At 45.0% G+C, this 17,521-nt stretch overlaps 1 protein-coding gene across 1 annotated transcript in view; it reads right to left on the minus strand.

Moving 5' to 3' along the window:
* Positions 1-14,174, minus strand: part of LOC126188771 (translational regulator orb2) — a 473,294-nt gene extending 459,120 nt beyond the window's left edge. Inside the window, exons 1-2 of the mRNA XM_049930383.1 lie at positions 14,163-14,174; positions 13,709-13,784 (exon numbers count right to left, since the gene is read on the minus strand). Of these exons, the coding sequence (XP_049786340.1) occupies positions 13,709-13,784; positions 14,163-14,174 (88 nt within the window). The remainder of the gene's footprint in view (positions 1-13,708; positions 13,785-14,162) is intronic.
* Between the last annotated feature and the right edge of the window lie 3,347 nt (positions 14,175-17,521).

Below are 17,521 nucleotides of genomic sequence, written 5' to 3' on the forward strand. Positions count from 1 at the left end.
CATTAAGAGAGACGTCACACAAGTCCATACGATCGACAAGCTTCGCAAGTTCGTGTAAGACGACTGCAGCAAATTCGCTTTATCTGGGACTTTCAAATACAGAAAGGTGCCTCTATCTTTTAAAGCCTGTGAAGTGATTGGCGAAAACGCCACTGATTAAATTTATGTCTAGCTGTTAAAGTTGCAGCCGGCCGAAGTGGCCGTGCGGTTAAAGACGCTGCAGTCTGGAACCGCAAGACCACTACGGTCGCAGGTTCGAATCCTGCCTCGGGCATGGATGTTTGTGATGTCCTTAGGTTAGTTAGGTTTAACTAGTTCTAAGTTCTAGGGGACTAATGACCTCAGCAGTTGAGTCCCATCGTGCTCAGAGCCATTTGAACCATTTTTTTTTTTTTTTGTTAAAGTTGCCTAAGAATCAATGTCTCTGTTATTCTGATAAGCGATGAGTAAATTTTTAATGTCTTTCCTTTTTTTGGTCTCGTTGTGCACCCCCAATCTCGCTGGGAATCTTCTGTCGTTCTTCCAAATAATACTTATATGTAAACGCTACTTCGGTATTACGTGTGCCCTGCCGTAGCAGCTTCTTCGGCTATACCGTCAACAACTTCGTTGCCGATAATGCTACCATGTGTTTTCACCGAAGCGAAGTTAACAGATTTGCGTTCCCGCATCGACTGCAACACTTCAATATCAAGTTCGCAACAGAGTTTTCGGGATCGCTGCAGCTGTTTTCAGTATGGTCTGAGCAGAAAGTTAATCACAGAGCATACCATTTGAAGCTGGGCATTTGAGAAGTATAGTTCCTTGTGTAAGACCACGAGTTTCGCTGTGATAATGGTTATCTCTGTTGGCAATTCAAATAAACTAGTAACTTCTCCCGAAGTCAGGGGATTTGGAGCGAGCTGTAGTGGTTGATGTCAAAGCCCGAATCAGAATTTTACTGGTGTAGTGCTAATCACGCGATACAAACTGTATGTAAATCTATGTGCCGAATTGAAATCATTGTGAATTGTTGTACACTGGTGGAGCCAAGTAACAGAGATGTGCTGCAGCCATGCGACATGTGTGGAACAGAGGCGCTGACTCTGGGCTCGCGGCCTGTGGCCGAGCAGTCCGCACTCCGCACCCAGCCAGGAAAACCAACAACTCATCAACGTTCGCGTTATCTGCGCACCGCGTGGCAACAGCGCCGCATTTGCTAAGCCAGCCGCTTGTAACTCACTACATGCGCAGTGCCGTTGTAGCCTCGACGCCATTTCGCGTCTGCGACATTGGGCAAATGGTATGGCGCGGGCAGCGGACATCGTCCCCGGCATAAACAGACTGTTGTCAAGCAGCAGACTACCTATGTAAATACTACGGCGGTCGTTGTGGACGCTTCCGTGTCGCCGAGTCTTTAGCGAGTTGCGTTGTGTCGAATACGGGGAATTCGTGGTAGAAACTGACTCGCTGATGAATCTGGGGGTCATTACACTTGCGGGAAAAAATAGAAATTAAGTTTAGAGATGTCGTATCGTGGGGGTGAAGGAGGCTGCGTGGCCATTCCGGCGGGTTTCCTAAAACGCTGGATGTGAGCTGAGCTGTGCACTAGTTGCAGTGGCAGCAGAGCAATGCGAAGTGCCCGCTCACGGACGCCGCCACGTGCAGATCACTCGGATGGCCACGCGCCTGCAGGACTCTGACACGCTGTGTCAAATGCGCCACGCGAGCCTGTCGTGGGGATGGGGCGGACACTTGCACGCGGGCGACTGCCATCTCTTAAACCCTGCGCAGGGGAAACGGCTGTTCATAATCCTCAGTACGAGCACGAATTGCTTTAATTTTACCATCGTGGCGTTTGCGCAAGATATATGTATGAGGTAGCAGAATGTTAATAGACTCTTCTAGGATAGGACGCTCTCAAAATGTTAACAGTAAACCACACCTGGAAGCGGAACGCTTCTGTTTTAGCGTCTACTATTGGAGCTCGATGACAATCTCTGTGACGCTGTCGCGCGTACCAAACTAACCTGTGATGAAACGTGCTGCCCTTTTATAAGGTATATCCTCCGTGTATAGTCTCTGTTCGCTACACAAATCAATCTCATTCTGACATCTGCCTTCCCTACAGTTCCTTTTATGCCAAAGTTCTACGTTAATCGCCCCCGCACACATACTCCCAGATACGTGAACATGTCTGTGAACAACCGCCATTCGACGGTGACATCCCCTATGCTTTCTGTTTACGTTCACGTGAATCATACTTAAAATTAAGAATACGAGCGCCAAACTGCACTCACCACGAGCAGCAGATCGAGACCAGAAAATCGCTCGTGTGAAACGGCATTTGCACAACGCAGTCTCAAGATGTTCGTCAACCGGACATGTCTCTTATTAAGCGTGGGAGGGAGAAACTGGCTCGCACTTCATTATTGTCAACCTGTCTTGATCCACTGCTACAACACGTAGGAGTGGTGTGGAACGCTACTTCCCAGACTGACACTAGACACCTCTCTGACTATCTGTGTGTACAATACCGGGACTACATCGCCCTATGATGAGGCTGTACAAAGTACCAAAACGTTCGTCCGAAACTGTCTGGCCGTAATTGTGTGGCCCCGGTAATATGATCATATGCTGTTTATAACGTGTATATTGAATAAAATTTTACTTAATGTGGTTCCAATCTCTCGGGGAACTCGATTTTCACTAGGGTATAAACTTGCTACTTGCAGCAGGAGACAGCCCCTGGTTTATATAATTGCAACCATTTGTGGCGGGGGAAGCAACTTGTGCTGTGCCAACATCAGTATTGCCCGATTGCCCGAGCTTCATCTACCAGACCGGTGACATGCGTGTTTTGTATTGTGCACCCAACTGTTTTCCACTCGTCCCCAGCTCAAAACACTGTAAAATGTTACCTTTCATGGCCGAACATGTCATACTTGTCAATATATTGCGGCCTATTATACGGCGGTTTGATGAATTTCTTAGAGAAATCCCGTGTATCGTCTCCATCCGCGGAGGACATCAGTAGCGAACCAGTGTATGTCTCGGAGCTTCACAGAAGCCTGCAACCGCCATTGAATGCGCTTAGAATCAGTTTTTTAGAATCGTACGAATGCTCTTCATCCATTTTTGGTACATTAATGCGATGAACGAAAACTTAATCTCGTACAGAGTAATGTCGTCAAAGAAGAGAAATTTGTCCTTGCAAACGTTTTAGCCGGAGTGACTGTACAACCCGCCAGATAATGTCTCATGTTGACTCATCAAACTTGATATAATTAACTCATTGTTGTAATTAATCGATTATTATCGGAGTCGTGTGTGTGTAATTCTCCTTTTGATGAACCTTTTACCGACCCCTTTGGGGCTTAACGTGGGAGAAAAAACCAAAGCAGCTTCATTTCACTTGCGAGTCAGACAAAATGAAACTGTAGTTTTTAACTCCTGGGTACATCGTGAGAAATAAAGAGTTAATGAAAATTGAGAAAGCGTGGTGAGGGGACACTGTGTGGACATTATGGAGTTTTGCTTTCTTTTCGTTTCAATTATTCAAATTCACCGGAGTCAGAATATAGACATATTCTTCTAACTGCAGCTGGTTTCTAGTTTAGGTGTCTGATTATCTTTCTTCCCAACGCCTCCAGCCTAGTGTTCAGATATCGCCACAATTTTATGAGTAGAAGTGGAGAGCGTGCAGGGTGCTTCTACACATTGCTACAAGAACTGGGGGGTAATTCCCATAGTCAGAATATTTATATGAATATATACGATATGAAATGTTTGCTGAGTTACATGCTGCAGAGTTGTAGGTCGCCAAGTAGATGCTCCATACAAGAAACGATGCATGCGTGGAAACGGCGAAACCTCCCGATGCTACCTGGGTCTATTCTAACTGCTGTTGAGACGTACTGCTTTGTAGTGGGGTACCTCACATATTACATGTGCTCCCTAGAAGGTGAGGATACTGTGTGGGCCTTGAGAAGGCAGTGTCCAAAAACAGGTCTACATCAAACAGAATCGCACTGGGGCCTTGCGGAACTGTGGCCTCTCTCATTAACTCAGTAATACTAAACCCTCGTAAAATTTATGGTTGTAGTAGGGTATAAAACAGGACATTTTGTATGTAACATATAAAATGACTTCCTTTGAATAAATGTGAAGTAGTAAACTTCATGATGATTTAGCAGTAATGTAACGTTTTCTTCCCTTAATGTTCTACGGTTAACATCGCACCAGTTACCATGAAAAACCACAGGTTCCATCTGTGTATTACATACCGAGACACATGTAATACGTACTGTGCATGGGGTCGTAGCAGAGATAGCCTTATGGCACTAAGTTCCTTTCTAGAATAAATAGATAATTTAAAAAAAATTATTCGCGAATAAAGGGATTATTCCTCTCGACGTATACAAACAATTATTTGTTACTTATTATTTGTAACTTACATGACGAGTAACGTAGAATATCGCCGCATTGTCTTTGTTTAGAACTCGAGTAGCACTCTTATCACTTACAATCAGTGTTTGCTCTTGCGTCTCTGCGCAGTTTCTGTTTGAAAAATATTCTTTTAATATGTGATGCAACTGTTTGTCTCTGTGGCTCAGAGGGTTAAGTTGCAGACAACGGAGATAAAAGGCCTGGATTTCGATCCCTCATCCGACGTAGAATTATTTGTCACTTATTGCTTCTTCCATCTCTAATAATGAGAAAAATACGAAGTCATACTGCACTATTTTCCGAAGTTCGAAGGAAGGCACGGCACGCAATTTCCGGTAGACAATGCCTAGTAAAGCAATGCGATATTCAAACCAAAAACAGCTTAGTTGCTTTACAGTTTTAGCAACTGTAAAACAAGAAAATTCGTAGCCAAGTGGCCTTAGCCCAAGCAGTTACACTACCGATGCGGCCCAATTCAACCGATTCTGCAGTTGGCAGTACTTTCTCCTCCCCTTGCCAACAAGCGGGAGTACTGCCTAACTATGCAGAGATGAGAATGCTGCCAATAAAAAGAGACTCGAATCTGTACTACTTTTCACAGTTGTACCTAGATTACTAACGCTATCGAAAGTGGATCTCGTGTTCGTAGTGCTACGATATGAGTGGACAAAATAAGGACACAGTGCTTGGTAATGATGGAATTAAAAGTCTCGCAAAGTGGCATTAATCAAAGTGCTTCGCCAAACTACATAAAAACGTAATAATTTCTGTAATGCTGAGAGGTGTCCAAAGTCATCCGAAATGCTCAAAAGTGTTCTAGGATTAACTCTCAGTACGCCTTGCATCACAAGAGGGAACATTTTTCGGCCCTGTGCTGTTACGTACTGCTTTGGGACTTTACACGTTTCATAAGAGACTCAGAATTTGAATACATAAAAGAGTTCATAATACGTAGTGAACAGATCGGAATGCACAGGACGGTTATGGTTAAACTTTCGCTACTTCAGACGGCCCCCATGAAAACCGGTTGATCGTAGGATGGCAAATCTTAGTAGAAACATTTGTAACGAAATGGGGAAGAGAAATAATGAATAAACGGTTGAAAGACACATTTTAACTTTGACAAAAGACTGTAAAATGTGTTAAATTGCGTACCATGTTTAAGTTCCAGTTTACAAATATGGCTCGATGTGACGACCATCTGCATACACGACAGCCTGGAAGTTAGTACAGGTACCATCTCACAGTTGTTTGCAGCACTTTTCGAAAGGTGGGCCAGAGAACGTTCAGCTGCGTGATAGTTCGTGTACTGCTTGAAGATCGCACATAGCGTTCAGCATTCTCAGCCGTAGCAATAGTAACGCTTCAACAATTTATAGTGCAATTAGATGTCAGCCTCTCCAAGGAGCGATTCCCAAATCGCCACTTAATTTGAACCCCGGTGCGGAAAGAGGACCTCTCCGTATTTCTTTGCTGCGTCGATACTCGCGAAGACCAGCAGACTACTGCCGTTGTTTTGATCAAACAGCTTTACGAGTAAAACCCTGCTTACCTTTGACTACCTGCAGCTGTAATACACACTGATGCTAGTCTTTCAGCCTTACGTCGCCGTACGTATAGCGCCTAACCGCAATTCATGACGCTAATAACACTACAATATAACAAGGTAAATTCTGCGACGCAGAGTATGAACATCACTCGTGCAAAGCTGGGTGCCGGCCGGTGTGGCCGAGCGGTTCTAGGTGCTTCAGTCTGGAACCGCGCGACCGCTACGGTCGCAGGTTCGAACCCTGCCTCGGGCATGGATGTATCTGTTGTCCTTAGGTTAGTTAGGTTCAAGTAGTTCCAAGTTCTAGGGGTCTGATAACCTCAGATGTTAAGTCCCATAGTGCTCAGAGGCATCTGAACTATCTGCAAAGCTGGGTACTCATACTGTCAGTAGTTTTCCTTTTAAACCGGCTCTAGTACTCAAAGTTTAAATGTAACCACCCTGTACTTCGAGGCGCTAGGGACGCACTCGTATCATGCTTCATTGTCATTCTCTCAAATATTGCTTCGTGCTGGCAACTTTCTATCGATAAAGTGTCAAGAGGCGATATGAATATTTTCTCGCCTTTCTAAAGCAAAGGGAGAAGATCCAGCCATTGTAGAATTGTCTTACTCACGATTTAAAAAAACGAATAGTTCAACTGTCCATAATCAAAGCCGGCTTATAAGGAACTTTAGAGGTATTAAAGCCAAGGAAATGTAGAAGACATCGCCGGCCGGAATGGCCGAGCGGTTCTAGGCGCTACAGTCTGGAGTTGCGCGACCGCTACGGTCGCAGGTTCGAATCCTGCCTCGGGCATGGATGTTTGTGATGTCCTTACGTTAGTTAGGTTTAAGTAGCTCTGAGTTCTAAGGGACTGATGACCTCAGGAGTTAAGTCCCATAGCGCTCAGAGCCATTTGAACCATTTTTTGAATAATTTTTTCCCCCCCCTCCAGAAGACATCGGATGACAAGTTTGAAATGTAATCGTGCTAGAAAAAGAAAGTTTATTTTTCGATTTTGAACGGGATTTCGGAGGTGAAGCTGACACGTGGAACTACGACGAAACTGTTCCCGAACTAGAGCGAAAATAAGGCTAGTCCGGTGCTGTCATCTGAAGAACAGACTGGTATTGTTCGTAGCCATACTAGGTACTTCAGCGAATATCAACAAGTACGAGCAACAAACAACTGGGCAATTGAGGTTGAATCTGCAGTCACGATGTCAGAATGGAACTAGAGACAATAAATCCAGTTAGGTTTCTCGTTGTCCTACATGTGGTGTCACCGCCAGATACCACACTTGCTAGGTGGTAGCCTTTAAATCGGCCGCGGTCCGTTAGTATACGTCGGACCCGCGTGTCGCCACTATCAGTGATTGCAGAACGAGCGCCACCACACGGCAGGTCTAAGTCTAGAGAGACTCCCTAGCAGTCGCCCCAGTTGTACAGCCGACTTTGCTAGCGATGGTACACTGCCTACATACGCTCTCATTTGCAGAGACGACAGTTTAGCATAGCCTTCAGCTACGTCATTTGCAACGACCTAGCAAGGCGCCATATTCAATTACTAACAGATAATATTGTGAATTGCCGGCCAGTGTGGCCACGCGGTTAAAGGCGCTTCAGTCTGGAACCGCGCGACCGCTACGGTCGCAGGTTCGAATCCTGCCTCGGGCATGGATGTGTGTGATGTCTTTAGGTTAGTTAGGTTTAAGTAGTTCTAAGTTCTAGGGGACTGATGACCTCAGATGTTAAGTCCCATAGTGCTCAGAGCCAATATTGTGAATCATGTACCGTCAAGAGTCATTAATGGATTAAAGTTAAGTATCAAACTAATTACGTCCGCTTTCTGAATACTAATTCCTTGTCATGTTCCAGACCTCACTTCAGTATAGTCCTTCCCTCCTCACGCCCCCCCGTGAGCTAAAACGTGCATTTCGGCGTCGTCTAGTAACACGGTGTTGGCTCTTCTGCCAACACAACACTACAAAGCTTTTGAACTCCTCAGGAGCAAGTAGCTCTCAGTCTGTTCGAAGGAGTTTAGCGTTGCCTTGCTCCGCGCAGCCGGGGGTAACAGGCCGCAGTAAGGGTCCCGTCCTTTTTTGTGCGACAAGGAGCGGTAGTGGCTCGCCCCCTGCCCAACCGGCTGGCGACATTAACTCGCTCTAGGCTGCGGGCGACGACACGGCCTGCTGAATACTTAACGTCCGTGACAAGCGCCTAAATATTTACGAAGCGGTGCTGGCAACAGCAGCAGTAGCAGCAGCGGGGGAACACGCGCCCGAGCCGCTGACGCAGTGCAATGGAAAAAAAACCTCCATTGCGCCACGCGTGCTGCGCTGCACACCGTGCGCTGAGCTAGCTGCCATCTGCACACTACCTCGAGCCTGACTCCTCACGATAACGAGTTCACGGCTCTGCTTGTCTAAAGAGTATTCCCTGCAGATAAGCCTTGTCGTTAAGCAGTCACGGCCCGATGTGAGTCAAGGCTGACAGATATTGCGGCAGCGGAAAGTACTGTTGACCAGTATGGCGGTCGCTTCCTTCCGCAATTCCTTACCATAAACAAGGCACAATTCGCAACGTATCGCTTTGGCCGAACAAACGAACAATTTCTCTCTCTCTCTCTCTCTCTCTCTCTCTCTCTCTCTCTACCCCTCGCACTCTCTCCCTCTTATCCTTACTCCCTCTCACAAATGATTTTTCTTGCACCGTCCGATCTATAATAAAGTGTTCTGGAGGAGCAGTGATTGCTCCTTCTCATCTACTTAAAGTATACATGTCGAGCATCTTAGAGGGAAAACCGCAAATTTATCCTATTGGCTTTTCCCGGTAATAGCTAAACCTCATTCTTCGTGAAACTTTCTGATTCGTTGCTCGCAATAGTTGTTCCCATACTCCCTCAATATCACAGGAAGCGAACGCCAGATCTTTCCTTACTTAGAACACGCTACCCTGCATCCATGGTTAATTTTTCGCGATAGGTCGTAATGATGTGGAACGAGTCATTTTACATTCACGTGGAAATTAATTTGTACATATGGTTACATTCTGAACATTTCAAAAAAAATTTCAAAAAAATGGGTCAGATGGCTCTGAGCACTATGGGACTCAACATCTGAGGTCATAAGTCCCCTAGAACTTAGAACTACTTAAACCTAACTAACCTAAGGACATCACACACACCCATGCCCGAGGCAGGATTCGAACCTGCGACCGTAGCAGTCCCGCGGTTCCAGACTGCAGCGCCAGAACCGCTAGACCACCGCGGCCGGCAAAAAAAATCTCAAAAGAAAGAAAGACATACAGATGTTCTGAGTTAGTAAGTACCATCCACCACCTTCTACACATTACAGTAATAGAAATTATTCTACAGAACAGGAGTTGACAAGGAGAAATTTTCTCAGTTTGTTTTCAAATTTTACTTTGCTGTCTGTCAGACATTTTAGATCACTTGGTAAATTATCAAAAATTTTTGTTGCAGCATTGTAAACCCCTTTTTATGCTAAAGATAACCTTAATTTGGAGTAATGAATGATATTTTTCCTTCTGGTATTCTAATTACGTACACCGTTTTTCATTCTGGATGTAGTGGATTATTTACAACAGCCTTCATGAGGGGGTAAATATGCTGTGAAGGGGTAGTCAGAATTCCCAACTCCTTAAACAGATGTCTTCAAGACGATCATGGATGAGCACCACATATTATTCTTACAGCACTTTTTTACGCAATGAAGACTTATTTTCTTAAAAATGGGTTATCCCAGAACATTATTCCAAATGACATTATTGAATGAAAATATACAAAAAATGTCAAGTTACTGATTTGTCTCTCCTCAAGATTCGCAATGATTCTAAGTGCAGATGTGTCTGATAAGTTGGTTTAGGTGTTCCAAAATGTACTTTTCAAAATTTAGGATCTTATCAGTAAGGACACCTAGGAATTTTGAAGTTTCCACCCTATTTATTATTTCCTCGCCATTTATTACACTTACCATGATGTTAGTACTCCGAGATGTGAAGAACTGATACGTTGTCTCTTTATGTCCATCTTTTCAGAGATGGTTGCAGGGCTCGGCTGTTTGATACAGGATGTCAAATTAAACACCTTTCAGCCGTCTAGCTTCCAAACTTATTTTATTTGGCCACCAGCTTCGGCGATTTACTACGCCATCTTCAGGCCTCTGACCGGCGTGTAGGAAGATTGCACCCCGATTCTGATCAAAATATGGGCTGAAATGCTGGTATTAGTAGATTTCTGCTTGGTATAGCCATACCTTCAACCATCGTCTGTCGGCAGATACTCGCTTGCTATAGCGATATCTTCAACTATCATATGCCGGCAGATGATGGTTGAAGGTATGACTATAGCAAACAGAAATATACTAATACGAGTTTTGTGGGCCCCGTTTTTTATCAGAACTGAGTGGAGTCTTCCTACGTGTCGGTCTGGGGCCTGAAGATGTCATAATAAATCGCTGAAACTGGAAGCCAAATAAAATAAGTTTGAAAACTAGACGACTGAAATTTTTCTAAATGGACATCACGAATACGCTGTGTCTTTAAAACTGAGGTGAGACCAGTCTGAAAACTTTCAAGAATTTTGTTTACCACTTCTTTCGTTTCTGTACATTTGTTTGGATTGATTACGATACTAGCGTCATCTGCAAAAGAATTAATTCTGCTTGTTGTATACTAGACGGAAGATCGTTTACATATACGAGGAACAATAGTGGACCTAAGATTGAACGTTGGGGAACCCCTTCCGTGGTTTCTCCCTAGTCAGAATTATGCTCCAAGACTATACTGGCTGAATTACTAAGTACAAATTTCTGCATTCTTTTGGTTAGGTGTGACACCCATTAACTGGCTACACCATCAATCCGATAAAAAAATTTATCTTGCAGAATGCTGTGATTCACACAGTCAGATTCCACCATCAGCGAGAAATGTTTATTTCTTTAAAAGGAAGTGTTTAAATTTCCAGTAAGCCGTACGTCCAGGTAATTACTGGGAGGAGTGGTCCTACACCATTACCTATTTTATTGGATAACAAGCACCTCTCGTCATTCGTTCCTCGTCACTCGTTACTTATGACAGCATATGTAATGAAACTTCTGTAGAAAAGCTGCAGCTTGGAACTTAGAAGGCATACATATGCAGTCGTCAAGAAACGCGAACTGCACTGCTGTTACGGAACGAATTTCGAAAGGTCAAGGGGAGTTGAGCATTAGCGACTAAGCACAACCAGATTCGGATGAGGATGGCAGAAGGAAAATGGTTCAAATCGCTCTAAGCACTATGGGACTTAACATTTGAGGTCATCAGTCCCCTAGACTTAGAACTGCTTAAACCTAACTAACCTAAAGACATCACACACAGCCATGCCCAAGGCAAGATTCGAACCTGCGACCGTAGCATCCGCGTGGTTCCGGACTGAAGCGCCTAGAACCGCTCGGCCACCTCGGCCGGCTGGCAGGAGGACTGGACGTAACCTCACTTACTGAACCGTCCCGGGAGCAGTTTAAATAAATTAGGGGAACATGGACCGGAAATGTCGCTCTAGGATTTGAATATCCTTCTTCCAGAAATAGTCCCATCGCTGTTCCGCTAAGCTCGGTACATTGCAATTCTGATACGATTGAAACACTCACAATATATAAACAAAAGAATAAGTCTAACGTTTTGCAATGTCTGTTATGTGTAGCGTACTCTCTGCACAAATGCATATCAAACTAAAAAGATACATAGGTTTATAACAAATTTTTATAGTCGTAACAACAAGTTCTGACCTTTCCGAACATCTACGATTATTTTTTAGCTTCTCTGTGCAGTCGAAGTGTACAGGTGGGGGCGTGTGACTGAAGCAGATACGTGTGGAAATGGAGCGGAACAGTTTTCCGCGCTCGGTGCGAGCAAGCCACGTGCCATTGCGCATGCAGCAGGGCCTTGTGGAAGTGTAACCTGCAGGGGAGACGCTAACCGGCCGCTAACTCGAGAAGCGGCCGTCTCCTCGTTAGCGCCGTGGCCTGCACGGCCCAAGTCCTGACGAACTGCCAACTGCGGACCCTTGCGTCCTGCGGCTATTTCTGCTCTGTGCGGCAGCCGTATGCTACTAAACCCGCACGATTACGAGGGCGCTTTTGGAATAAAAACCGTCGCGAACTGGGGTTATCAGTACAGATATCTCACCGATATAGCGCAGCTGCGCCGTCCGATCGCGCAGTGTGGCCAATCAGCTGATGCGAAGGCTACTGACTCCCTGCCAGACCGGACTCAACCTTAAGCTTGTTTGTAAATACCACTGAGTTTGTAACTGACGGGCAAGCCTTCACACTCGCTTCTCCGTCACATAATAAAAACCGCAATTAGCACTGCCGTAGACACAGGCGGCAGCATTACAAATCACTGTCAGCGTGCGTGAACGCGTCCAGCCGAGTGACCAAAAGCAAAAACAGTGTGTGTTGCGTTAGAATCACAACAAATAGACGCACAGACGTTACGTGTAATACGTGTTGACAGCAAAAACAGCAAGATTACTGCTTGATGTCTGGCTGATGCCGCTTTACATCTATAGAAACGTATAATCCACTGCACTTGCAGCAAAGCAGAGACGTAATTACTTCTAAAGTACTGTAGAAAACACGTGAAATGAGCACTCCACTCGACTTGAAAATCACACGAGTTCAACCGTAGGCCAGCAGGTAGCCATTGTTGATTTTTTGGTTCACTAGTGCGAATGAAACTCGTCTGTGGGTGAGAATAAAAAAAATACTGTGAGATCTCCTCGCTGTACCAGACGATGTCTTGGAATTTTTACGAGGAATCTTATCAAATATGTAAGATATAATGTCCACAAGTACTAGTGGTTGTTGCTTTTTGTTGATGTCTTCCTAGAGTGCGAAAAGTAGAGAAGAGTGATGTCTGTATTGTGAGAAGGTTGCTTAGATTATGCTAATATAACGCAATATTACGCTTTTATAGCAACAAAAAAATTAGGATCGGGACCAGTCTCTACTTTACTGGTATTGCGCGATACATTTCGAGAGTTAATAACCGATCTTCAGGTGTATTTGGTCTACAACAATCGGCTAAGTTCAGCTGGGTGATATTATTGTGGGATTTCAACAGGTCACAGTTTTCTTTTACATGACAAACATAGATGCACAATCATATTACTCTATCTTCATAACACTTCTAAGCAAGGATGACAACATTATTCAGAACTGTAGATCAGATGTTCCTAAAAATGACATCATAATCCTCCAAAATGGCCACGGTCGCGAGTTGTTGTCATTCTACTATTTGCTACTGTTGCGCTATGCATAGTCTCAAGGAAGACCGATTTTGATGTTTCCGCGGCCTGTCAGTTATTTTACGTAATTCATGTGCAAGTAGCGATAAAACGTTGCTTTGTACTCCTTCTGTGACTAAATCTACGACCATAGTCCGCAAGCGACATTATCTTCTCCCCCCTTCCGCGTTCCATTCACGAATGGCGTGCGTCCATTCACGAATGGCGTGCGATGTGTCGTTATAAACAAGCCGCGTTATCTGTAAAATTCCTAGCTGTGTGCCATTTACAAAAATCGTGGCACGCGTGTAGCGCATCTCTCGGACGAATCACGTGAGCGGGCGCCAGTTTCAAACCACTCGCGTACACAGTGGAGTATCAGTCCCGACGTACACAGTTACACACGCAGAATGACACTTGTACACGTCTCGGCGTCACCGGGCAGCGTGAGCTCACCTTTTCCGGTGACGGGCGTCGTGGAGAAGAGTCCGAGGCCGCCCCACGGGTAGAAGGGGTCGGTGGCGGTCGGAGTCTCGGCGGGCGCGGTCCCGAAGGCGCGGAACATGGTTGGCGCTAGCGCGGGCGGCGGCGGCGGCGAGACGAGAGCGGGCGCGGGCTGCGGCGGCGTCTGGTAGCGCGCACAGAGTCGGAGCAGCGGCGCGGCCGCCAGGTGAAAGTGTTGGCCCGGCCTGGTCGCGGCGCGGCCCGCCGGGAGGAGGGGCAGGGGGAGGGGCGCCCCCCACCACCACCGGCCTTCACCTTGCGCCGCTCAGTTATCAGCCGCGCGCGCTGATGGATGGCACCGCGGGGATGCCGCGAGTGCCAATACGTCCCAGGCGCCGCCTCTCCACTGCCTCAACATTTACGTCGCCTTCTACCAACACCGGGAGCGACGGAAGCGCATTCTAACCTCGGCGGACATCCAGAAACGACTGCCTCTGGAAGGCTCCTCGTTTTACGGCGAAAGCGTAACTGTTTGTGACTCAGAAATATGATGTTTCCACTATGTAAAGTGGCTTACTCACCACGTCACTTCGTGTTGATGGCAGGAGGTCCGTACTGGCGTCAGGCGTTCTTGCAATGATGTATCAGTTACTAGCACGCTCCCACACTTCAGTCTGGGGGTTGGGTTTTTTTTGGGAGAAGAGACCAAACTACGAGGTCATCGGTCTCATCGGATTAGGAAGGATGTGGAAGGAAGTCTGCCGTGCCCTTTCAAAGGAGCCATCCCGGCATTTGCCTGAATCTATTTAGGGAAATCACGGAAAACCTAAATCAGGATGGCCGGACGCGGTATTGAACCGTCGTCCTCCCTAATGCGAGTCCAGTGTGCTAACCACTGCGCCTCCTCGCTCGGTACTTCAGTCTGTTCATACGCTTTGTAGAGTTTCATTGAAAACTGCTTTCAGTAGTCTTTCTATTTCAAATACACAAAGTAATTCACTACAGATTTTCGGAAAACATGCGTTAATGTCCACTATTTGAAAATTAGAATTCAATATAAAAAACCTGAAATAAAAATATAAAAGTCAAACAAAATACTCACAACTCAACTATTTCAGTTACAAATTATTTGGCACAAAGGTTATTGCAATATTTCTTCCTATTTTGTGGGACATCCTTTTGATTTAATCACTGCCTCGACTTTGGGCGGCATAGAGTCCACCATAGGTCGAAGATCTTCTGGTCTGGTCACTCTGAAGGATGAATTGGCGATGGCTTCTTGGAGCTCCTTCTTGTTACCGGGATTCCATCGGGATACCATCGTTTTAAGCCTAGACGACAAGTTCGGTACTGGGGTGTGGTCGGAAATGTTGCCAAGAAAAAGGCAGCACACTAATTTGGCCGGCCGCTGTGACAGAGCGGTTCAAGGCACTTCTGTCCGGAACCGCGCTGCTGCTACGGTCGCAGGTATGAATCCTGCCTCGGGCATGGATGTATGTGATGTCCTTAGGTTAGTTCGGTTTAAGTAGTTTCTAAGTCTAGGGGACTGATGACCTCAGATGTTAAGTCCCATAGTGCTTAGAGCCATATGAACCATAATTTACTAATTTAGTATACCAAAACTTACTTACATCTCGTGATGTTAAAGTAAATGAACATTCCAACAAAGTTTTCAGAATTAATGCTACTTCTGTAGCTTGTCCCGGGACCTCAGATGTGTCGCCGCTTTTCACGTGGCATCGATACTGCTCATGCATGTAGCGTATCTTTTTTGTAAATTATATAGAATAATTTTCTGATACCGTACGACCAACTGTTCCAGCACTATTCGGAAATGCTGGACTCGCTTTCCGGGCCGTTCAAATCCCTATCTAGTCATCCACATTTGGTTTTGTTATGGCGAGTAAAGGCTGTTCTCTTAATATCGCATATAGACAGTATCACCACAACGACACTTTTAGCAAATAAATGAAAACAATAGACAGATGAGTGGAAGAAAAGAAGTCAGAACATTTTATAACCTTTGTTCTCCATAACAAAATATTTCAGATGTAACAGATTATTACTGCTGCGGAATCAACAACATCCAGATATGATTTTTTGCCTGGCTAGTTCCTTTAAACAGGATACATCCGATTTACTTCTTCCGTCCGAACTTGTTCTCCGTTTCGAATGACATCATCGTCCAAGTGACGTAGAACTCTAATTTAGGAGTTCTATTCTACTTCCTTCCTACTGTCTTTTTTTTTACCTAAGATGCTGTTATGTGAATTACGTTCAGTGCGACAGTTAATTTCCATCATTAGCACCATCATCACGTTAACGTAATATTGTCAGCTGGAGAAGCTTCCGGGTTGTACAGTCGTGGTCCATGAAACTTCTGCGTTGAGGTGCTCCAGGCTCCGCTGATGTTTGCCGAATCTGGAGCACTTCTGTAGATGTCCCGTGCAACTCTAGACGAAACGTTAGGAACAGAAAATTTTCGTGGACCACGACCATACAATCCAGAAGCTCATCAGCAGCCAACGCGGAAGGCCTGAAAGACTTCATTATGTGATAATACTGTCGGTCTTCAAAGCAAAGTTCCTTGACGTCAAATGGATCGACATAGCGTAACTTTCCACGACAGTTACTATGGTGGATCTGTTAGCATACCGATTGCCATGAAAACACAGCGGAAAGATTTCTAGTAACATGAGCAAAATTGCAAATACACGTAGGAAAGTTCTTTATTTGACGATATTCTCAGATTATTTGACGATATTCTCAAGTGTTCTTTTGTAATAGATGGAAGCCTTATATTAATGTACCCGATGGCAAGACAATTTTCGAATGAAACTGATTATTTTGATGGTATTATGTGAAGGAAATAGTAATCTCTACGACCCAGACTAGTTGTCAGTAAGGAATATTATCCGTGTGGCCGGCCAGTGTGGCCGTGCGGTTCTAGGCGCGTCAGTCTGGAGCCGCGTGACCGCTACGGTCGCAGGTTCGAATCCTGCCTCGGGCATGGATGTGTGTGATGTCCTTAGGTTAGTTAGGTTTAAGTAGTTCTAAGCCCTAGGGGACTGATGACCACAGATGTTGAGTTCCATAGTGCTCAGAGCCATTTGAACCATTTTATTATCCGTGTAACAACTTTTTAAGCGAACAAGCCGAATGTGAAAGGCTTTTGCAATAAGCACACATAATCCACGAAATGTTGTAATGCAATTAGAAAAAACCACGAACATCAAATAACTGGGTGTACAATTGCGACTGCTCTTGCCCCACCACTGTGGCGCTTCACCGCACAAAAAATTTGAAAGGTATTGTACTGCACGTGAAACACTGTTAATAATATTAATAATAATAATAATAATAACAATGACGTTGTGGAAACTGGTGAGGCCTGATCTCTCAATGTCTCCGCACGTCAGGGTTGGAAGTTTTAGAAGTCAGACGAAAACACCATTCACATATTTTGATCATTTAATGCCACAAAGTTTGATTGACTTGTTTTGCACATACCGGGAAATTCTAAAGAGAAGTTTGAATATATATATATATATATATATATATATTAAGGGTCAGTTGCCACTCCCTGCACCAAGTGCCTATCCGCTGCAGATCTCCCTGCATTTCGCTGCAATTTTCTAATGCTGAAACTTCTGTGTATACTACAGCATCATCCGCGAAAAGCCGCATGGAACTTCCGACACTATCTACTAGGTCATTTATATATATATTGTGAAAAGCAATGGTCCCATAACACTGCCCTGTGGCACGCCAGAGGTTACTTTAACGTCTGTGGACGTCCCTCCATTGAGAACAACTTGCTGTGTT

The sequence above is a fragment of the Schistocerca cancellata genome, chromosome 5, assembly GCF_023864275.1.
Source record: "Schistocerca cancellata isolate TAMUIC-IGC-003103 chromosome 5, iqSchCanc2.1, whole genome shotgun sequence".
NCBI lineage: Eukaryota > Metazoa > Arthropoda > Insecta > Orthoptera > Acrididae > Schistocerca > Schistocerca cancellata.